General features: G+C 50.8%; 1 protein-coding gene across 1 annotated transcript in view; it reads right to left on the reverse strand.

The window, feature by feature from the left end:
• Window positions 1-23,165, reverse strand: part of DAP (death associated protein) — a 62,823-nt gene extending 39,658 nt beyond the window's left edge. Inside the window, exons 1-2 of the mRNA XM_078444382.2 lie at window positions 22,906-23,165; window positions 10,973-11,069 (exon numbers count right to left, since the gene is read on the reverse strand). Coding sequence (XP_078300508.1) covers window positions 10,973-11,069; window positions 22,906-22,960 — 152 coding nt within the window. The 5' untranslated portion in view covers window positions 22,961-23,165. The remainder of the gene's footprint in view (window positions 1-10,972; window positions 11,070-22,905) is intronic.

Here is a 23,165-nt window from a genome sequence, read left to right on the forward strand (position 1 = left end):
GGTGGCAGTCCAACTTTTGGACAAACTCCTGGAGTACCACAGACACACTGTTTTCTCCACTGCTATGCAGCTGTCCTGGGGGAGGGGAGCTGTAGTTTGCAGAGCGTGAGGGGGGCCACGGCCAGCCACCTTTCCACCAGCACACCAAACAACCCACGATGGTGCCCTATTCGCAAAATCCTTAACCTCAGACTTGACCATGATTCTTGAAGCAACATCCGTGAAGATCCTAGTCTGATTTCCCCGGAGGGGAAGACCCATCTTTCCCGTGGTGCCATGTCAACGGTGGAACAGAAATGGCTGGAACATGGTTGTGAAAATTTCTCTTTGAGACCCTGCTTTCAAATCTTTTGGAGATATACCCAGAAGTTGGCAAGGGCTTAATTTTAATATAAAAAAACGTTGTGGGTCTCTACCCTGTAGATGTTTTGCTTTTGGTGTCTAGACCCTTCTAGATCTTTGGTAACATCTGACATCTTCCTTGGATTAGGTGATCTATCAGGTCATGTCCAGCTCTATCTGATGATTCTATGAGAACTTCTCGATTACATCACTATCCTGACTCCAGTCCACATTCGTTTTACATTAATGACTGCAGCCCTGTGTCAGAGGTTGTACACAGCCAAAAACCAAAGTAAGTATCTTGCCCAGAGAGAGCTATGGGTCCAATAGAAGATGTCCATAAGAATACTTTTCTTCCTCCACTCTGGCCTTACCTCACTGACCTCCTTTCCTAGCTGGGAAATAAGAAGTAATCAAGTTAATAAAGTTGATTAACTATTTTGCCTTTTTTCTTTTAATCTTTATTTATTTTTGAGAAAGAAAGAAAGACAGAGTGTGAGCAGGAGAGGGACAGAGAGGGAGACACAGAATCCGAAGCAGCCTCCAGGCTCTGGATGGTCAGCACAGAGCCCGACACAGGGCTTGAACTCACGAACGCGAAATCATGACCCGAGCCGATGTCAGATGTTTAACCTACTGAGCCACCCAGGCGTCCCAACTATTTTCCCTTTAAAGAATCAGAGTCTAAGCTGTATTATCACTGATTCACCAAAGTGTTTTCTGAGTGCTGTGGATTCTGAGACAGTTGAAGTCAATAGAGTTTATTTAAATAGAAGGTTTAAAAATTTCAGGCATAATAATTAGAATGTAGCAAACTCCATAAAGGGCTCTTGTTTCTATGTAGTTATTCTTATATGTAGCATTATTCCATGAAGCTACTATTCCATACTTCATTCTATAAAGTCCAAGCACTGGAGAGCTGATTTAAATTCAGTTCATATGTTTATGTAATAAGAAAATGCTCCTGATAAATAGTGCAACCCTTTGAGTAACACCATGAAAACAAAAGACTCATCCGTTCCAAGAGGCTGACTCCACTGCAGATACACAGAGCGGTGTCTGGAGGGGAAAACTGATAGCTCCATTTCCCTGCTTCCCTCCTTCCATCTGATAAAAAGAGCTCTCCCACTGTGGGGGGGGGGGGGTGACAGTCTTATAAGGAGGCTGCAGGCCTGTGGAGAGAGAGGGAGCAGGCATGGGGCGCTCAGAAGCTAAGCCATCACGCCTGGTCCCCGCATCCGTTCCGGAACCAGATGTTGCCTACGAGCTGATCGGTGGCAGCACCAGGCACCGGGGGAACGCTGGGCCTTCAGCACCGTCCTTCTCAGCCCCAAATGGAAGGGGTCCAGCCAAGCTCCCGGGCCACATGGATGCCCGTACGCTCCGTCCCACGGCAGAGCATCGAGCCTCCGAATCGCTACCTGCCAGGCTCGAGCGTTCCGTTGGAGCCCATCTCCATGAAAAGAGCACTCAGAGGCTGAGTTCCTGACGATGCTAACGCCTGCGAGTTCTGGGACACTTCGTGGTCTGTGTTCATCGGGCACTTCCGGGAAAAACGTTTTAATGTTTATTTATTTTTGAGAGAGACACACACACACACACACACACACACACAGCACAAGCAGGGGGAGGGCAGGGAGAGAGAGAGAGGGAGACACAGAATCCAAAGCAGACTCCGGGCTCTGAGCTGTCAGCACACAGCCCGATGCGGGGCTCGAACTCACAGACCGCAAGACGAAGTCTGAGCAGAAGTCGGATGCTTAATCGACTGAGCCACTCAGGGGCCCCGGGTCCCCTTCCAATTTCTCAGTTAAAGTCCTTACCCCCAGTATCTCAAAATGTGATCTTGTTCGGAAATGGGGTGGTTACAAGTGTGGCTGGTTAAGATGAGGTCACGCTGGGGCAGGGAGGGATCCTAACCCAACAGGATGGCGTCCTTATGAAAGGGGAGACTGGACACAGACACAGGCACAGGAGGAACGCCAGGTGAAGATCTGTATGTGGCCACCAGCCAAGGAACTAACTGCCAGCCACCGGGGGAGACACCTGGAAAGCCTCCTTCCCTAGTGCCTCCGAGGGCACTTGGCTCCACTGACATCCCTGTCTCTAGAACTTCGAGAGAACGTCTCTGCTGTGGAAACCACCCGTCTGTGGCACTTTGTTCCGGAAGCCCTGGGAAATGGATACCCTGCTTCTTCGGGAGAGGCTGCCAGCCTGATAGGAGTTCACATCTGCTGGAAGCTGGGGACTCGGGAGGGGTCCCCAGCAGAGGGAGGGAGGGCTGACATCAGGACAGGCTGCAGACTCTGTGACCGCAGATGGACACCCCTCCCCCGGCAGCCCGTCACAGGGGCCACCGGCTGACCCGGGCAGCCGTGTGGGGATGTGGGGACCCGCACCTGCTCTGTCAGCGTTCTCCTGCCCAAGCTGCCACCGGCCGAAGGATCACTTTCGCCGCTCCCTGCCGGTATGCGAATGCTGACGCTGCACCCCCGCCCCGTGTCACCTGCAGACGTAGAGCACTGATCTACGAGTCTCGCGTAGGCAAACCTGGCAGTGAGAGGCGCCCACCTGCGCCCAGAGTCTCCCCCATTTTGTCACCGCGGCAGTCAGGGCTGTTCGGCGCTCTTCGGGCCGCCGTGAGATCTCGGGCTTTCTATTCTGGGCTCACACGGTGCCCTCAGAACTGCTTCTCCCTGCAGGAGGCATCTCAGGCCATAAGCGGGTGACAGCCACGTACCCCCTTCCCAAGGACATTCCGGGTCGCCTGATGCCACCACATCAACTCTCTGCCTTCGGTCCAGGGCAGGGGTCTGTGGCCGCCGTGTCATGGGCCCCGCCCGCCAGCACAGGGCGCCCGCAACAGGACAGACGTTGGTAGCCAGTGGGCACTCAGCACCCCCAGCCCACTGGCATCTTCACGCATCTCAGGGAGGACACAGCTCTTCTAAACGGCAGCTGAAAACTAGCCTGGACAGAAAAGACCACACCGGAAAGTACGGATGATGCTGACATTGGCTCAACACGTGGTGCAACTAACGTTCCAACACAGATGACGGCTTGCAGAAGTAATCTCAGGCGTGTAGGCTGTGCTATCCCTTAGCTTCAGTTATAAATGTTTATTTCCCTTTTTTAAATATGAAATTTATTGTCAGATTGGTTTCCATAAACACCCAGTGCTCATCCCAACAAGTGCCCTCCTCAATGCCCATCACCCCCTTTCCCCTCCCTCCCACCCCCCCATCAACCCTCAGTTTATTCTCAGTTTTTAAGAGTCTCTTATGGTTTGGCTCCCTCCCTCTCTACCTTTTTCCCCTTCCCCTCCTCCATGGTCTTCTGTTAAGTTTCTCGGGATCTGTTTATTTCTTAAGAATTCACTTTAGGGGCACTTGGGCGACTCAGTCGGTTAAGCGTCTGACTTCGGCTCAGGTCACGATCTCATCGTTTGTGAATTCGAGCCCGATATTGGGCTCTCTGCAGTCAGGGCAGAGCCCGCTTTGGATCCTCTGTCTCCCTCACTCTCTGCCCCTACCCCACTCGCACTCTCCCTCTCCCTCAAAAATAAATAAACGTTAAAAAAAAATTTTTTAGCGTTCCTGTATCCCTTGGGGGATGGGAGGGAGGGGAAAGTGGGTGATGGGCATTGAGGAGAGCACTTGTTGGGATAAGCACTGGGTGTTGTATAGAAACCAATCTGACAATAAATTATATTTAAAAAAAATTTTTTTAATTCACTTTAAGCGAGACAACCATTAAAAATGGCCACAGGTTACCACTGGCATCTGTTAGAGACTGAACTTCTTTCCCCCAAACGGCTATGTAAAATCCTAACCACAGTACCTCAGAATTTGACCTTTCTAGGAAATAGGGTCTTTACAGAAGTAATTGAGTTAAAATGAAGTCTCTAGGGCCGGCCCTAATCCAATGACTGATGTCCTTACAAAAAGGGGAAACTTGGACCCAGAGACAGACATACACAGAGAGATGATGTGAAGAGACACAGGGTGAGCACCACGTGGACAGATCGACACAGATCGAGGTGAGGCATCTATAAGCCAAGGAATGCCAAGGATGGCCAGCAAACCACCAGAAACCAGGGCTGGGGGCACAGGACATATCCTCCCTCACAGCCTCAGAGGGAACCAGCCTTGGGGACACCTGATCTTGGACTTCCAGCCTCCACCACTGTGAGGCGCTATGCGTCAGTTATTTTAGCCACTGCCTTGTTGCATGTGTTATGGTGGCCCCCGTAGTGATACAGCATCCATACAGTAATGACTTCCAGGCAAGGTCACGGGTGAACGCTAAAAGTAGCAGGTGGAATTCTGATGAGAAACAAACACTCGCGGCACTTTTTGTGGTGGTCCACAGACATGCACAGAGCAGCAAAAAATGATCACTGACGTGTAGTTCCATACGAGGTCGGACAAGATGGCACTCTGCTGTCTTCTTTCAGTTTTTACGCTGCAAACAAGTGTCCTTTTCATGGTCTCCAGTGTAAGGATACCCTTTGTTTTTTTATGTTTTTAATGTTTATTTTTGAGACACACACACACACACACACACACACACACACACACACACAGAGCAAGCAGGGAAGGGGCAGAGAGAGAAGGAGACACAGAATCCGAAGCAGGCTCCAGGCTCTGAGCTGTCAGCACAGAGTCCAGAGTCCAACGCGGGGCTCGAACTCGAGAACCGTGAGATGATGACCTGAGCCGAATTTGGACGCTTAACCGACGGAGCCACCCAGGCGCCCCAGAATACTCCTTGTTTTATAATTAATACATATGTTGGGGGAGATATTTGAGACTATGCAAATATCCTGTTTCTCCTTAGACTTCCTCCCACTCTTCGTAACATCCATTGGTGGATCTTGTCTGCAACGGTGACTGAGCTGTTTGCCTGTTGGTGATGGTCTATTTCCTTCCTTACATAATTCTTTTTTTTTTTTTTTAATTTTTTTTTTTTTTAACGTTTTTTATTTATTTTTGGGACAGAGAGAGACAGAGCATGAACGGGGGAGGGGCAGAGAGAGAGGGAGACACAGAATCGGAAACAGGCTCCAGGCTCCGAGCCATCAGCCCAGAGCCTGACGCGGGGCTCGAACTCACAGACCGCGAGATCGTGAGATCGTGACCTGGCTGAAGTCGGTCGCTTAACCGACTGCGCCACCCAGGCGCCCCCCTTACATAATTCTTAATTACAATTCTTCTGTGAGAGCTGTCTCTTCTCCTCATTTATATATTCAATTACTTATATCAGGATGCACTTAGGAATGTTTATTTTACCCTGTGGCTTATAATCCAGTACTGCCATTTGGCTGCTGACTGCCCCAGCTTTGGCCATGAGGAGCTCCTCCCAGTGGCCTTCTGTCCTGATGAGCCCCATCATCTGTCACACTGCATCCTCTTGTCCTGGCCCTACAAGCTGTTCCAGGCTCATCTAGGATTTTTCCTGCCCCGGCCCTGGAATTTACCACTTCTGCAAGGAACCCTGGTTCCCGTGATGGGGGAGAAGTGTTTGAAACAAAGATCCGGGTCCAAGTGATGCTCAGGGTTACATGGGTGTCAGTTCTCATAGGTGTTTAGGCTCCTGCCGAACACAGCAAGGAAATACAGGTGTGAGCGCCAACCCTCCCCATCTGTCTTTATTTTTTCTTTTTAAAAGCTTATTTATTTATTTTGAGAGACAGAGAGAGAGGGAGATAGATGTGGGGGAGGGACGGAGAGAGAGGGAGAGAAAGCATCCCAAGCAGGTTCCACCCTGTCAGCGCAGAGCCCGACGCGTGGCTTGAACTCATGAACCATGAGCTGATGACCTGAGCTGAAATCAAGTCAGAGACTTAACCAACTGAGCCACCCAGGCGCCCCATCTTTATTTCTGCCTGTATGTACACATCTGTATGTTGTCTCCTATCCATCCACCCATCTTTTAAAACTGAGTTCATACGAATACCTCTAATTCAATTCACTGCCACAAAGCTCATTTCGGTTCCCTCTTTCCAGCTGTAACCTCTCCCTCTGGCAGTGAGAAGCTTCACTCTCAGTATCCACGACATATTTATATACTTGTTCAAACACCAAAGCAATTTCAGAATTGTAACCCAAACCCCTGTAAGAAACACATCTACTAACTAGTGTGCAGCATTTTGGGACAGGTGTGTGCATGTGTGTGTGTGTGTGTTGTCTTCAGTCTTAAGAGTATCCGGTCAGAATACTGTTTTCCAAAATTATTGGTTAAGGTATTTTCTTCCCCAGTCCTTTCAATGGCTTAGAGTAATCATCTGTATTACAATTAAGTTCACCTCTTCCTGTTCGGATTCCATTCTGGATCTCTCCCACACGTGGCAAAATTTGAATCGTTTGCTTATTTTTCGGGTACGTGAGGTTCTAAGTCAGGGTGAAAAGACGGCCACGCTCAGCCAGGGCTGTCCGCTCTGGGTCCTTATCAATCCCACCCTTATCTCCTTCTTCCTTCCACCCCTCTCCCCCCCGACCTCATCCACACCCAGACCCTTGCATTTCTCGTTCACCCCTCCTGTCACGTACGCTTTTCAATCTCTTGTCCCAAGCTCCACTCGTGCTAGGACCTCAGGACATGTTCGACGCTGAACCGTGTTCTCTAGTGAGTCTTACTGGCTCCTGAAGTCCATGCTGTGTCTGCAATTTCCCCTTCGCCTAATCAAAGTGAGCACTTCATCTCAATACGCTCGACACAAGGCTTTGGGGAAAACCACGGCTTTCCTTAATTGGGTCAGTTCTGACATGGGATCTAGCAGCTACTCAGGACAGCACTGGCGAAGAATTTCAAAGCTCTAGTCCTCTTCTGGGCCATGAAGAGCCACACGGAACTAGTGCCCAGCTTGACAGGAACTCTAGGGCAACATTTTCAAATTTCTGCTACTTCCTTTTTTTCCTTTTTAAAATGTAGCATCTCAAAACGGCCTGGCAGCCTAGGAAATTATCTGTAAAACCCCAGAAAATGACAAGATTAAAGGGAGGAAGAACAGCATGAATATGTGCAAGAAAAAATGTGTGTGTGTGTGTGTGTGTGTGTGTGTCACACAATAATGCTCCAGTTATTCTGTGATCAGTATTTGATTTTCAGATTAATGAGGAAGGAAGTCACCAGAGATGAGTCAGGAAATGTAAAGACGAGCCAATTATAAAAACCTGGAAAGGAAAGCAGAGAGTTTTGCAAACACAGATCTAAGGAGGAAACTGGCATTTGAGACTCTACACTTATTTTCATGTCTGGAGGACACCTGGACCCAAACATGAAACATCATCAAACTTTAGGACCAGGGTCATGTGGATGTTGAAGTCACATGCCATGATACGTCCAACAGAATAATGAAATGTTTGACAAATTCTGTACATAAACAGGCGTTTTTATAGGTAAAGTAAAGACAGCCTATCCCCCCTCCCCGAAACCCTATAAAATGATAATCACACCATCTACTGACAGCCAAGCTGCATGGGTGGAATCACGGGCTAGAGGACTATGGGAAAGGTCATGGGCAATCCGGAATCAACCAGTTTAGGGACTGGATTTACATTCCGTCAATATATTCTGTTTACTGTGTCAATTTGGGGGCTTCTACAGCATATTAGGGGCCAGACAGAATCAGGGCTGAATCCTGGCCTGGCCACTCACTGGCTACGTGTCACTGGGCCAGATCACCTCCCTAAGCTTCGGTTTCTTCATCTCTATAATGGGCACAGTAATACCAGCCTATAGGTGGTTTGAGCTTTATTTTTTTTTAAATCTTTTTTTAATGCTTATTTATTTTTGTGAGAGAGAGCAGGGGAGGGGCACTGAGAGAGAGAGGAGGACAGAGGACTGGAAGCGGGCTCTCTCTGTGCTGATGGCAGAGAGCCGGATGCGGGGCCCAAACTCACGAACCCTGAGATCATGACCTAAGCCCAGATGGAGAGTCGGATGCATTAACCCAGGCGCCCAGGTGGTGTGAGCTTTACATCTGATGTGAAGCACTTAGAAGTGCCCAGAACAAAACAGGTGCTCCATTCGCAAGCACAGCCCAAGGGTCGATAGTGAGGACTCTGGACTCTGCTGGGATACTGGCTCTGCCACTCATTTGCTGTGCCACATTGGGGAAGTCAATTAACCTCTCTGAGCTGTTGAAGGGGCAGTAGCAATCTGGAATGGGGTTAATCGATAACCAACTCAGAAACAGGGATGATAAGAAATAGAGTAGTTGCAAGGATTTAATGAACTAATGCAGACAGGGTACCAAGGACAGGGCCAGATGTCCTGCATTCTAGAACACTGGCGACGGTGACGGGTTGTGATGACTCAGTCAGCCCACCAGACAGCTGAGGAGTGCTTAGTGGCGGAAATAATCTCTTACGCAGAGTCCCAGGCGGGGCGCGGAGGCCTGGAAGGACGTGTGTCGGCAACATTTGTCCACGGCTCAAGGGCCTTGAGAGGCTAACCCCATCTGCCAGCGGCGTGTCAAGTGGTTTAACCCACAGTGGTCAAGAGCAAGGCCGAAGTCGAGAGCACAGGAGCCAACACGCTCCTAAGGAACATATTACAGCAATGTCGCTGCAGGGAGAAAACCAACAAACAAACAAACAACCCTCGCTCACATGTTATGCAAACCCTGCTCTGCAATCAGCCTGCTTCGGAGTTCTTGGCCCCACAGAGGAGAAATCTTTGAGGTAGGACGTTAAGGTCCAGGGTGCCGCTGTGCTCACTCCTATGTCTTGCACTCGTTCGTCCTCTGGCACATTTACGTAAATAGCACGTCTTCCCTAAACGCTGTATTTCACCTCATGAAAAAAAATCAATAGAAAGAAAACGAGTAGGCTGTTCGGTCTGTATTTCTAGACATGCTAATAAATGATCGACTCTCACTGTATTGACGCCGTTTCACAGGGAAATAGCTATTTGCGCCTTACTCCGCTGGAACTCTCGCAGAAAAGTGTGTTCCATTTGCTCCCCAGCCAAGTCTCTCTCTCTCATCCTCTTTGTCCCTTACGGAATGACTGGATATAAAGACGGGGCCTCCCAGGTTTTGTGGTGGAGGAAATCCCACAGGCCCACGCTCTCCTACTCGATACTGAGTTCAAGAAATGTCCAAAAACTGAAAGTTTCCTTTAACTCAGACGGAGGCAAAAGTTAACCTGAGCTGGCCCAACTCTGTAAATTTGAAAACATCATACACAGATTCCAATATGCTGCCTGAGGCCCCACTACGGGTGCTATGTGTACATGGTTTCATCCTCTTAGGACCCCCACATTTCTCAATTCTGAAATAAACTGGGCCCCAAGGTTTTCGGATACAGGACTGTGGACCTCTAGGAGAGTTACCGATGCTGTTATGTTCCAAACATGGCTGTGTGAAAATAGCCAGTGAGGCAGGCAATTCTAGAATTTTCTTTAACTGAGCTGTCAGCACAGAGCCCGACGTGGGTCTCGAACTCGTGAACTGCGAGATCACGACCTGAGCCGAAGTCGGACGCCCATCTGACTGAGCCACCCAGGCGCCCCAACTGCCTCCTTCTTCTAAAACAGAACCTCGACATGGCTGATCCCATGATTTAAAACGGGCAATAATCGCCCAGAAACTTTGCCCCTACTTTTGTTTGCCCCCAGGTGACTGCACTATAACTCATACCCTACAGGGACACGTGGGGTTTCTGTGAACATGGATGTCTTTTCAGGGGACATGTGTTCTTGGGAGCTACTCTTTGGAAGCCTGGCCTGTTTGGGCCCTGTTAGACCCAGGTTTAAATCCCGGATCCAATAACTTGCGAGGCACATGGCACAGGCACGTGGACCTGTGTCCCATGTGAAAATCGGGGAGATTTTCAGTTCAGCGGGACTGTTGGACCGAAACAAGGAGATGCGCAGAAACATGGGTTAGCTACCTTCCAGACCCTTCCCACGTTGACTTTCCTCCTCCAGCCGGCGGAGACACCCTCTGGGGACACGGCATAAGGCAGAAGACCTGGGGTTCACTCTTTTTTGCAGACAAGCTCAGAGAGACGTGTATGTATTTGTGGCCCACGTTTGCATATTACAGGGTGGAAAGGAATAGATTTGCAGCGAGGTTCTGCAGCCAAACCCGACATCAGAACCTCCCAGGAGAACGGGTAACAGAGCTGGGGGCTCCGCAGACAGATGAGCTGTTGGGGACCTGGGGAGTGAGGGGCAGAGAGGTCATTTAAGGACACCTGGGTGCTCCTCAGAGTGTGGCCTCACTGGTTTTGATTTGGCTGAAGAACCAGAGTCCAGATAACCTGTGGACGGTTTTAAATTCGTAGCTCACTGTCCTAGCTGCACAGATGCCAGCCTGCCCCAGAGATTCAACCAGAAGGGCGTTTTCACAGGTCTCAAGGCGATTTCAATACTGTCGTGGAAACTGAGGGCACTGCCCATGGACCGACAGTAAGCATACGCCCCGCCTGAGTCAGGGCAGAGGCTCCAGATGCCCGCTTCTCCCGTCTGGGGACAGAGCCTCACTGAGTAGGAAAGAAAGAAATACGCGGCGCAGGACCCCACAGGGCGAGGGGTCACCAGACGTGCAGGGAGGAGAACAAACCTAACGTGTAACCGAGTGACGCGGCTGTGAAACACACACAGTCGCCCGCGTGCTCACCTGGGACTCTCCCATCCCTGGTCGTCCTTGTCTCTCTCTTCTTTGGTGTCTCCCGAATGCGGGTGCTTCTGCACGATGCGCATTCCGCCAGCTTTCACTACAACGGAAACAGAGTGGGGTGTCATCGACGTGGCAACGCAAGCACCAGAGAGAGGCGCAGGGGAGCTAGCTGGAAAGGTTCGGTCCCCCCTACGGCCACAAGTGAGTCCCGACGACCGGGCAGTGACAACGATTAACGACAGAGGTCAGTGCGAGGACGACGCGGCAGCCAAGGCGATCTTTGACTCCAGATCCACTTAGACGCTTTCCAAGGCTCTTGTTTGTTCCATTTGTTTCTTACAAGAACTTTGCAAGAGCAGTAGCGGACCCGGAGGATAAACCACGTGGACAAGGTGGCTGCTTGCTTTGGGTTCTTTCTGCACATCGTCTTGACTCGACGGGGTCCCCCTTAGTCCCCGCCCTGTGACATTTTCTCAAATACCGATGATGCCGTGGATGGGACGATGCAGCCACAGGTGACACGGGACAGCTGCCGTGCCACGGTCACAGAGCCCACGCGGGCAGAAGCCAAAACGTCTGTGGCAGCCGTTCCCAAACTACATTGTGAAGCCTCATTGTGGGCACACGTTAACTCTGTTTTTAAAAGTGGCCTTCCTGACACATAATTCACACACAAGCCGCCCACCCACGGGGCACAATCAATGGTTGTGAGTGTGCTCCGAACTGCTGTATGGCGATCGCCACAATCGACTCCAGCACGCCGTCATCACCCCAGACAGAAACCCCATACCCGCTAACGGCCCCTCCCCAGGCGCCCCTCCCCCCAGCCCATAGCAACCCCTCGTCTGGCTTTGCCTGTTGTGTGTATCTGGCCTGCTTCTTTCACTCGGCATGTTTCCAAAATTCATCCACGCACCAGCCCGTGTCAGCCCTTCATTCCTTTTTATGGCTGCATGGTGGTGTTCTTGGCACGGACAGACCGCATTTTCCGTGTCCCTTTGTCTGTGGGACATCCAGGCTGTTTCCGCTTTGTGCCTAGTATGAAGGATGCAGCCATGAGCGACGTGTGTCCAAGTTTGTGTGTGGAGACGTGGCTATACACCTTCCCTCCCGTGGGCGCACACTTAGGAGTGGAGTAGCTGTGTTCCACGGTGACTGCACTCATCCTTCTGAGAAGGACGCCAAGCGGCTTTCCAAGGCCATGGCGCCATTTCACACGCCAACCGGTCTGTGGGTTCCTGTTTCTCCGCATGCTCGCCGACACTTGTTACTGGCTAACTTTTTCATTGTAGCCATCCTAGTGGGTGTGGAGTGTTAGCTCATTGTACTTTGACTTGTGTTTCCTCAATGGCTAATACGTTAATACTGCCTTCCAAGAAAACAAACAAAAACGAAACACCAAAAATGGGGACTCTAGGATCTGTTAGCGTGGGAAATGCTAGGTTGAACAAATTAATGCCTTTCCTCAAGACAGATTTTCTTGGCCGTTAGCATGCATTGTGAGCTTTATGAGGGGCACAGGGCAGAGCACCTTCCCCACGTTCATATGACGCCACGAGTCCCTCCCACCCCAGTAATGCTGGTTCTCGTCCTTCAGGACCATAGTCCTCCACAGAAGAGTTTGGAAATGCCGGCCTTATATCCTCAAACAGCCAGCCTCCCGTGACTGTCACGGGCACGTGCTGTGGGGTCAGTAAGCCACCACATTGCCCTCAGCTGTATGGTTTCGGACTGTTTAGCCCCTCAAAGCCTCGCTGCTTCATCTGCAGAAAGGGGGTAAGAGATGCATCCTGAGATTTTTGAATAAGAGAAGCTGTTGAAACCTTACCCCCGTGACAGTGTTTGGAGGTGGGGCCTCAGGGAGGTGATTAGGTCATGAGGGTAGAGCCCTCCTGGGTGGGATTAGGGCTCGTATGAAAGACCCCCAGCCCCCACCCCACCGAGGCACCCTGTCCTTTCCCCGTGTGAGGACACGGCAAAACGATGGCTATCTACGCACCACACAGCCAAATCACTAGCTGCCGAATCTGCCGGTGCCTTGATCTTGGACCTCTGGCCTCCAGCACCACGAGAGGCTTCTGTTGTTTATAAGCCATCAGTCTGTGGTGCTCCGATGCAGCAGCCCGAACAGGACTAAGGCGGCGAGTACTTGAAACAAAGTGCAGCCTAGTGACCTGTGCTCACCGCCCTCAGGGTCGTGGTGTGGGGCTCTCCGTGTAGCACCCCCTCCTCCGCACAGCTCTGCTCACAGACAGCCAACGTGGCAGGCCGTGTCCTCGGGGCCCTGCTGAATTAAGAAAAGTCCAGGGCAAGCTTCCTTATGATTCTAAAGAACAGGAAGGACAATGTGAAAAACATGCTCAGGCTCCCACACTTGGGGGTTATTAGTTTTCAATTTCCCAGCCAGAGTTTGCGGCCCGGGCTTCAGGAGGCCGACAGCACCTGCTTCGAGGCCAACAGCGCCTAGCAGCAGGCAGCCCGTCGGAAAAATGCAAAGCAGAGGGCGGGTAACACAAAGGACTGTGTCTGAGGACACATCTGCCACCAACACGAATTCTCTTCAAGGGGACCTTCTACTTGGAAAGGAGGAAATATAATCCTGTGTGGGAATTCTTCCAAAAATCTGCTTTTTAAAGAAAATTTTGATGTTTAGTTTTGAAGGAGAGAGACAGAGCGCAAGTGGGGGAAGGGCAGAAAGAGAGGGAGACGCAGAATCCGGAGCGGGCTCCAGGCTCCAAGCCATTAGCACAGAGCCCGACGCAGGGCTCGAACTCACAGACTGTGAGATCATGACCTGAGCCGAAGTCGGATGCTTAACCGACGGAGCCACCCAGGCGCCCTGAGCCCATCTGTTTTTATTTCAATCATTTTATTTTTCACTTCTAGGGCATTTCCAATTCACCCCGTCTTTTACTTGATAGGGTCTTTTTCGTGTCTTGTGTTTTTAAGTCTTTTCTGTGTGCAATCGTTTTAGGCACACTCGTGTCATTGTGCATTCAATTACTGTATGATCTGAGGTCCTTGGGAGTCTAATCCCACTGCGAGTTTTGTCTGCTGTCATGCTCATTCCGGTGATTGTACATCATGAGCTCTCCTTCAGAATGGCTTTGTCTGTGGGGACCTCTGGGGCCTGGGGCGCAGGCGGCCTCCCTTCGGAAAGATGTTGTACGCTTGTGTGAGACCAGTACAGGCACCTGGAAATCCTTTTTGCGTCAGATTTCTCAGAACAGGGATTGCCAAGCTGTAGCTTTGAACTCCTAGCCCCTGTAAAGGCAGGCCTGCGTTTACACGTTCTTACGGAGACTTCTTCTCCCCCGCCGGAGCCCAGGCTGAAGGAGAGTGGTTCTCCACCATCCCGTTGTGCTGCTGGGCATACGGGCTTCTCCTTTGCTCCACAGGTTTGACCTCTGAGCACCCCATTTTATGTTCGGTCTTGGGTTAAATGAGCCTGGTGGGGTGGGCCCTAATCCAACATACTGGTGTCCTTATACAAAGAGGAAGAGAAACCACCGCCTGCCTCATGTGGGCCCAAGGCTCATGCTAACTGTTCTGAATTTGTTTCTTCTTCGGGTGTGGTTCCTGGGGATCTCCCTCACTTTGGGCTCAGATTTTTTTTTTTTTTTTTTTTATGAAAAGAAAGCAAGCAAAAACACCACTGCAGGTGGCTTATCACAATATTCCAGGTTGAGTAGTCTGTCAACCCTTAAGAAATAGAAACTGAAAGAAAATTCTGTAACATGTTAAGATAATTTTCTACTTTATTGAAATGTAAGAGCAGAGAGTTATGTTTTTGGCTAAAGGGGGCTGTAAGAATTGTCCCCCTAAAAGTTTTGTTTTTCTAAAAAATTTTTTTAAAGTTTATTTATTTTTAGGGTGTCTGGGTGGCTCAGTCGGTTGAGTGCCTGACTTTGGCTCAGGTCATGATCTCACGGTTTGTGAGTTCAGGCCCCGAGTCGGGCTCTGTGCTGACAGCTCAGAGCCTGGAGCCTGCTTCGGATTCTGTGTCTCCCTCTTTCTCTGCCCTTCCCCTGTTCACACTCTGTCAATCTCTCTCTCAAAAAATAAATAAACATTAAAAAAAATTTTTAAAAAATAAAGTTTATTTATTTTTGAGAGACACAGAGAGACAGAGAACGAGCAGGGGAGGAACAGAGAGACAGGGAGACACAGAATCCAAAGCAGGCTCCAGGCTCTGAGCTGTCAGCACAGAGCCCGACGTGGGGCTCAAACCCACAAACCGCGAGATCATGACCTAAGCCGAAGTCAGATGCTTAACTGAGCCACCCGGGCGCCCTTTAAAGTTTTTTTAAATTCATTTCCTCCCCATATATCCCACCCTCTGCCCACACCCATTAGAAATTGATCAAAGGTACTATGGGCTGTGTTGTGTCCCCCAAGTTCACATGTTGAAGCCCTCAGCCCTGTCACCTCAGAATGTAGTTGCAGATAGGGCCTTTAAAGAGGTGAGAAAGTTAAAATGAGGCTGTTAGGGTGGGTCCTAATCCAACAGGGCTGGTGTCCGTCTAAGAGAAAGAAAGGACGCTGGGGATGCCACCACAGAGAAAAAGTCACATGAGGACACAGCAAGAAGACAGCGGTCTGCAAGCCCAGGAGAGAGGCCTCAGGAGAAACCCGCCAGCACCTTGATCTTAGCCCTCCAGTCTCCAAGCACTTTGAGAAAACGAAACCCCACCTGTGGGATTTTGTTACAGCAGCTGGAGGTGACTAATACTCAGGCCCGTTTAAAACACAATGCCTGAATCGTGTCGACTTGGCAGACATAACACTTTGAAACTACAGCTCACAGATATGTCCTAGAAATGGACGAAAGTGAAAAGGGCTGTATAACCATACAAAGAAAGCCGCCCATGAAGGTCCAGTCGACATTTGAAATAAGCCAGCCCAAAGCTCCACGGCTCTGTCGAAGTCACTACACACGTCAAGGCTCAGTCACCCCCCCCCCCCCCCATTAGCACTTCATTTAATTTGGTTTATAAAAACAATGAACTTCATCAATCCCTCACAGCGTGTGTGGTGATTAATGCAGGAATAAAAAGTGGCAATAATAATAATAACTCAACACCGAGACACATTCATTTCAACTGGCGATAACTGCCAAAATCTATGACAGCATTTATTGTGGCTGTTTTATTGCCGTCACTAGAACTCCTCATTTGTAAAAAACACAAAGGCCAGAGTTATTTTTGCAGAAATCTTTGCAAATGTGAGTATTTTTAGGAGACATTAGGAAAAAAAGAACTCGGAATTTCTCTCAAATGAAAGAATCCCAGATGCCCCTTGGAAGCGCTGTGCGCACGTCAGGGGCATGATCCTGGAGTCAGATCCCTGGGTTCCAATCCTGGCTCTGCCCGGGTGTGTGTGTGCACACGCACGTCTCTTCGCCCGTGTGTGTGTGTTGCTGCCGTTCTCTGTGGCTCGGGGTGCTCCGTCTGGGAGGAAGGGGAGACCGTGTTCTCCCAGCAGGGGGTGCGGAGGACTAAATGACTTAGCCCATGTGACACGGCTCCCCCAGCGCCTGGCACGTGGCGAGGGCTCGGCCGGTAGCTGCTCCTATTAAATGGGTTTTAACCCTCAGCATCTAGTACTTAGACCTCCACAGCCTGTGTCCTGGGTGCTGTCCTTTCCCTCATGACAGTCACCTAAGATGTAAGACGGGATGAAGGTCCAGGCTTGTGGGGATGGGGGATGGGGGAAGGGGGAGACACGCTGTAAAGCGTTCTGCTGATGTGGGCAGCTACCCAACAGCAGGACCGTTGTCAGTGTATCACCATCTAAGTGTGGGAGCTTCCAGGGAATCAGATCCCGGCTCATTCTTCAGCTTCACTCTTCCTCACCATTTCACCATACGGCTAGGTGCAGGCACCGTTCTCACCACTGGCCTCGTGATCTCCCACCTCACAGGTACCACGGGGTGGATCCCGAGGGTGAGGTGGGGGGAGCCGGCGGGCCGAGCCAGCGCAGAGCCGGATCCGGCCCTGAGGCCTGTGCCCTTAACCGCACCCTGCAGGCCTTTCTCTGCTTGGACCTTCCAGAAGACAGAGAGCATCACGGACCGCATAGAAAGACACAATGATGGCCCGGGCAGGCTCTGATTACTGCCACCAGGCTGGGGAAGACCATGAGTTTGACCTTCAAAGCTCTCTACAGAGAGCTTCCTGCCTAAGGGGTAAGGGGAGGGGGGGAAGCATCTTCCTTGGTCAGACTTTGCCAGGGGGGACATATTGAGCACACTCTCCTGTGGCCGGGGCATCCCCGCAGGGGTCGGGGTGTGCTGGCTGTAAGGGGGTCGCTGGCGGCTTTCTCTGTCCGTGCTCAGTAGCAGGCTAGAGGGCCCCACAGCTGGAAGTCGGGCAGGGGGACGAGAAGGCTCTCCCTAGGATTACTCACGTCTCCGCCCCCGTTTCACACAAACATCCCCAAAGCACTAACTGCAGGTGTCCCAGCACATCGTGAAAAGTGTACAGCACCTTTGTTCTTACCTGACAAGAGCCGCTGAAATGTTACTCGAGGGAAAGCTAGTCCAGCTAAAAGAAGGGGTGCGAGGGTCCCAGAGAAGAAAAGAAAGCAGACGAGAAGCCAGCCGGAAGCTGTAGGTTAGGAGCAAACCCAATAATCTCAGGCAGGGCAGGTGAGCCGGGTGGAAGGTAGAGCCGGGCCCCCCACCCCGCCCCCCAGGGCTGGGAGGTCAGGTGGAGATGGGGGCAAAGGAGCAAGGTCCACGGCAGTTAGCAGCTACAGCTGCCCAGGAGTGGGCACGGAGAACTCACTGGCCAGCAGTCCTGACAGGGGCTTCCAGGTTCACAGGCGGGGTGGTGGGGGGGAGTGGGGGGGGGAAGCAATGACTTGTGCTAAAAAATGAGCCCCTGAAAAATTTCCAAACTTACCCCTGATGGTTTGATCCCTAAGAGAGCAGAGGAAGAATGGAGGAAAACTGCTATTCTGCGCTTAGAATCGAAGACGAAGGTGGCAAGGCCCTGACATTATACAGGGCAATCCGGTCACTTTCCAGGGGTGGAAATGAAGTTCAGGGTCATGGCGTGATGGCCAGGGCCTTGGAGCTCTGGATCAGACCTAGACAGGCCGGGCCGCCCTCCACAGCCGTGCGCGCTCCATTCTGCAACGGGGCTGTGACCCAAAGGACAAACTGCACGGTGTGACTGGACCAGGATGGGGGAACCCTGCTGGGCAGCCTGGGCCAAAGCTGAGGAGGGGGTGGGGGCAGCCACACGGGTATCCTTCAGGTTAGGGAAGCCAGTCCCTAAAAGTGCAGGGAGGATAGGGGCCGAGCCCGGAAGCCCAGCAGAGAAACCTGGCACCAGCGACTGGAGCACAAGGCCGGACTGGGGCATAAGGCTAGGGGTTCACTCCCCATCCCAGCCGCCCTCGCAGGTGGGCTGGAGCCACTGAACTGGATTCTGGCCAAGGCTGGCTACAGCAGCCAAAGGAAAGTGATGCAGTGACACGTGGAAGTCACAGAGTGACCGTAAGCCTCCACACCATGACCTACACCCGCCGTCCCCTCCGCACAGGCCATGCCAGCGGGGGCCCCGGCCCCTGCACTTGCTCCTTGTGGGAGGGCCGCCTGCCGGAAAGGGAAACAAACCTCGACCAGCTCAGCCCGGGATTCTGCGGTGTCTGTTACGGCAGTGAGCACTATTGGACTTACTGACAGAACTGTAATTAATACTTCATACTTTTAATATAACTGGGACTAATACAGTACTTGATACAATAGTGAGTGTTCCCGATATAAACACAAAGATTCCCCAAGCGGGGAAGGGGAAAGCATGTCCCGAACCAAGCACGAATGCACGGGGCGTCGTCCTGAATGGGAGGAACATACACAGAGCACGAAGCAAAGTCCTGAAGAGCAAAGTGAAACCTAAACTGTGTTTTAGAAATGCTGCGTTCCACCCCGACTTGAAGCGTCTGAAAAAAAATGCAGTGACTAGAGGGTCTTTTTTTTTTTTTTTTTCTTGGCATGTCAGGAGCGAAGGCAGACCTCTTCCCTGTACTCTGCCAGCGTTAATCAGTGATTGGGTTGAGGACACTGGGGGCAAGCTCGGCAAATCTGCGGCTTTATGCTTAATACAATAAAAGACAAATTAGTCTTTCATTGCTAGCAATACACTGGCCTCGGTAACATGAAAAACCTTCTGGAGATGATTTAGGGAGAACCATCACCCACAATCTTTTAAATGCATCCTTAACTCACATTTGAGTGATTGATGTAACAAAGAATTCAATTATCGTGAAGTTACTAAAAAAAGTAGTCTACTTCCCGTTTACTTTAAATAAATACAGTCGTGTTTATGTTTCCGTACGACTCAGCTCTAGAAGGGATGGGAAGTCTACTTTTCAAAGAAAACCATATGTAAAATTAGTAACGCTCAAAGCTATCCATAGATTTACGAGAACTTTACTGACATACGGTTTTGGCTACCCTGGGAGATGGAGGGGAACGGGGCCAGCAAAATGTATTGAAGAGTGAGATTTTATCCACGTCGCTGCCACAAACTCCCGAAGACAGGCAGAAATGAGTAATAGTGTGTCTGATAATTACGTTCTCCTTTCTGCCGTGGAGCACTGGTCCACCTGTGTGTAGTTAATGCAACAGAACCTGTGTTGTGTGATGCAACAGAACCTCGCTAATTCTAACTTTGCTAATCTGTATTTGCAAGAATGCTCATAAAACGAGCGGTCTCAGCCCATTTCTCCGCAGATACTTTGTAGCTGGGAGCAGTGGCGGGGTCTCCAATCATTAAGACTTCATTACTTTTACCAAGGGCCCGGCCAGGATGACAGGAGCACTGCAGCCTGGGAGGTGATGCCTCCACCAGTCTTGCCCCGAAGCTGGTATTTAAGGTGGTGGTTTGCGCCACTTTGGGGAGCTACTCCGTTTTCCTTGGTCTCTCCCATAAATACAGGAGGCATACGTGTTACCAAACTTCTGTTTGTTTTTCTCGTTAGTCTGTCTTTTGTGAGCAGTAGGAGGGTCCTCAGCCAAGAATTTAGAAGGGTGGAGGGAAACACTGGCACACGGTAACACTCAGCACAGGCTGGTTACTACTTCCGCTGCTAAGATGCTACCTAAACTGGCTCACAGCCTCCCTGCATCACTACGACTCACTGGGGGCAGCTCAGAAGTTCAGGGACCTTGCGGATCCTGCATGCTCTGTCTGGGGAAAGTGAGAGGTGAGAAGAGGCTCGGCTTGGGAGAAACTCACTAGGGAGCTATTTATTATTTTGTGCCTGACACTGTGCCAGCCCCTGGGGATGAAGATCTCAGTAAGTCCCAGGCAGAAGCAAGGAGAAGAGAGGCAGACAGGCGCACGTAAGTGTGACAGTAAGGAAACGGGATGTCGTAGGGATGCACAGGAGGGTCCCTGGTGCAGACAGCAATAACGAGAAAACACAAAAGAACATGAAGACAGTCATGGGAGAGAATTTTATTGTTTCTGATTGAGGATGTAGGCACAAGTCTTTGTCATCCAACTTAAGCACTTAATGAGAGGGTTCCTAAAGTTTTTAAGGTTGTTATTTGATTTATGAACGGTGCTCTTGGCTATCTTTGATGATTATTCTTTATTATAGCAGGTCTTTCTCTTTCTTTCTTTTTCTTTCTTTCTTTCTTTCTTTCTTTCTTTCTTTCTTTCTCTCTTTCTTTCTCCCCCCCCTTCTTTCTTTCTTTCTCTCTTTTTTTCTCTTTCTTTCTTTTTTCTTTCTTTCCTTTCTTTCTTTCTCTCTCCTTTCTTTCTTTCTCTCTCTCTCTCTCTCTCTCTCTCTTTCTTTCTTTCTTTCTTTCGTTTTAAATTTTTAAATAACATCTACTCTGCAGAGCTTCCTACTCTCTGGCCGGAGTAAGCAAGCAGACCCTGAGCTTCCCCGCAGGGAACTCTGTGATCTGGGAGAGTGCGCTGAGGGGCACTACTGGGAAGCAAAATACCGCAGGCCAAGCCGTAGAAAGCAAAAGGCCCCTTTCTAACCTGTGCCCCCGGGCCAGGATGCCAGGCCCTTCCTCCGACTCTGGCCAAGAGTGACCAGTCTCAGAAAATGCAGAATAACAGTGACAGATCCCTAAGCAGCTCCTTCTTGACTGGGAACCCAAAGGCTGAAGGACCTGTCCTGAAGTCATTTGAGTTTATCTGTGGGGTTAAACGCCCTTTGGCTCTGATCCTGATGGATGGAAGGGACTGAGCTGAAGAGTGTCCTGGGCTTTCCCAGAGGAAGGTCAGCTGGCCCAACCCTCCCATTTCAAAGATTAGGAAAAGTAAGCCCCAGAGAAGTGACAGGCCTCAAAACTTAGAACCCCAGGTTCACTGCTCACCAGCACAAAAGTTGGTTCCTTGCACCTCAGGGCATAAATAAGCCATTCAGTTCGTAATTCGCAAAGCCTAGCTGTTCACAATTCACAGAAAATCAGAGTCCTTTAAGAAATTTCTCCCAGGGAGTTAACAATGTACAGTTTATACCTCTGATCCTAAAAATCTCCATATGGATATGTCTCTCCATGCAATTTAATTACTGCTACGTGGATTTGGTATCATTCCAACAGATACACTTTAATGCCACTCATTCCCCTGGGACAGGGGAGCCATGGGCAGACTAATGCCACATAGTACAAGGACATGACTGCAACTGGAGGGGTTCCTTCCTGCAGAACCGCCCAGGTGAGCAGGCAGCTGGACGTGGATCCCTAGCAGGAGGAATCCAAGGTCAGAGTTATCTTTAAAAGAAATCCCTCTGAGGTACTGTTTTTTGTAACTAATGCAATACAAATGGCCCCAAAGCCTGTCTTCCCCAAATCCCACGCCTCCTAAGTCCCCACACAGCAGTCAGCCATTTTTCTTCCCTAGTGCTAGTTAGTTTTCCTGTTGTTGAGAGCTTTTTTCACCAGTGAAAAATATTACCTACTCTGGAATGCACCTTATTGAAAAACTGCTCCGTTGCCCCTGTTGAGGCAAAGACTTAGTGTCCTAACGTGAGGACAGCAGATGGCGATTGGGCGACTCTACTGTAACAAGAATGGGCACAAATGGGGCACAGAAAGCAGCCACGTTTCCATAAGGCTTCTGTTACTAGAAGGCTGAGTTCATAACACTAACGTGTACAGTTTAGACTCTGAAAGACCCACACACACAGAGGCGCCGGTAGCCTTTGAGTCTCTCCCTGTGTCCTTCCATATGGATCGATTGTCATTCCGGAGACAGCGACCCGTTGGGACAGAGTCGAAAGAACAAACGGGAACCCTGCTCCGAGAGGGAAGAGGTGGGCCCTATGAACTTAAAAAGTCTGCTTAGATTCGTTTTTTGGTTTTTTTTGTTTTTATTTTCTCGAGAAAGCTGACTCTTTATCCTGGATTTAATTAACTTCCTTGGCTCATAAGTTCAGGATTTGCAACAACAACAAAAAAAAGTCCGAGGAAAAACTTTTAAGAAAAAGTTGGATGCGAAAGAAAGTCGGGAAGGGGAGGGGGGGGAATCACACTGAGCGATTAATGATAAAAATTATTTCCGCTTCTCTAGTTCTTTTATCCGCACGAAATGCTGTCAGCCTACAATTAATCGTCACCACGACACGACACACACGGACTTTTCAGCGTTCCGGCTGCCCGTTTTCCTAAGACATCTGTCTGTCCCTTCTAAGTACGCACTCGGCCCAAACTTTCTCGGGGAAGTTGTGCAAGCGACTTTCTTCCAATCATTCTGATTTGCATGCAACTCCCACGGGCTGGCGAAGCCGGGGGCGCTCGGAGCCCAGGGGGAGCCCCCGAGCGGAGCCCCCGAGCGGCCCCCGCGCCCGGCAGCCGGGGCGGACGCCCCCGCCCGGCGCCCCCTCCGCGCCCCGCGTCCGCAGGTTCGAGCCCGCCCTCGCGCCCCGCGGCGGGAGAGAAAGTGGGAACGAGTCAGTACCGGCGGGCGGATGTCCGGCTTTCGTCTCTAGCTTCCCCTCGGGAGGCGAAGACATGATGCGACCGCGCGTTCGAGGGGCTGCGACGGCGACGGCGACCACGGCGGGCTCGCGAGCCGGGAGGGAGGCGCGCGCGAGCTTGAGCGCCGGGCTGCGAGGGAGGCGCGCGCGGGGGGCGGCGGGGCCGCGCACGGAGGCAGCAACTGCGGTCGCCGGGAGGGGGCGCGGCCGCCGCGCGCCTACGTGGCGCGTCCCCCTTGCC

The sequence above is a fragment of the Panthera onca genome, chromosome A1 (genome assembly GCF_046562875.1).
Source record: "Panthera onca isolate mPanOnc1 chromosome A1, mPanOnc1 haplotype 2, whole genome shotgun sequence".
Classification (NCBI taxonomy): Eukaryota; Metazoa; Chordata; class Mammalia; order Carnivora; family Felidae; genus Panthera; species Panthera onca.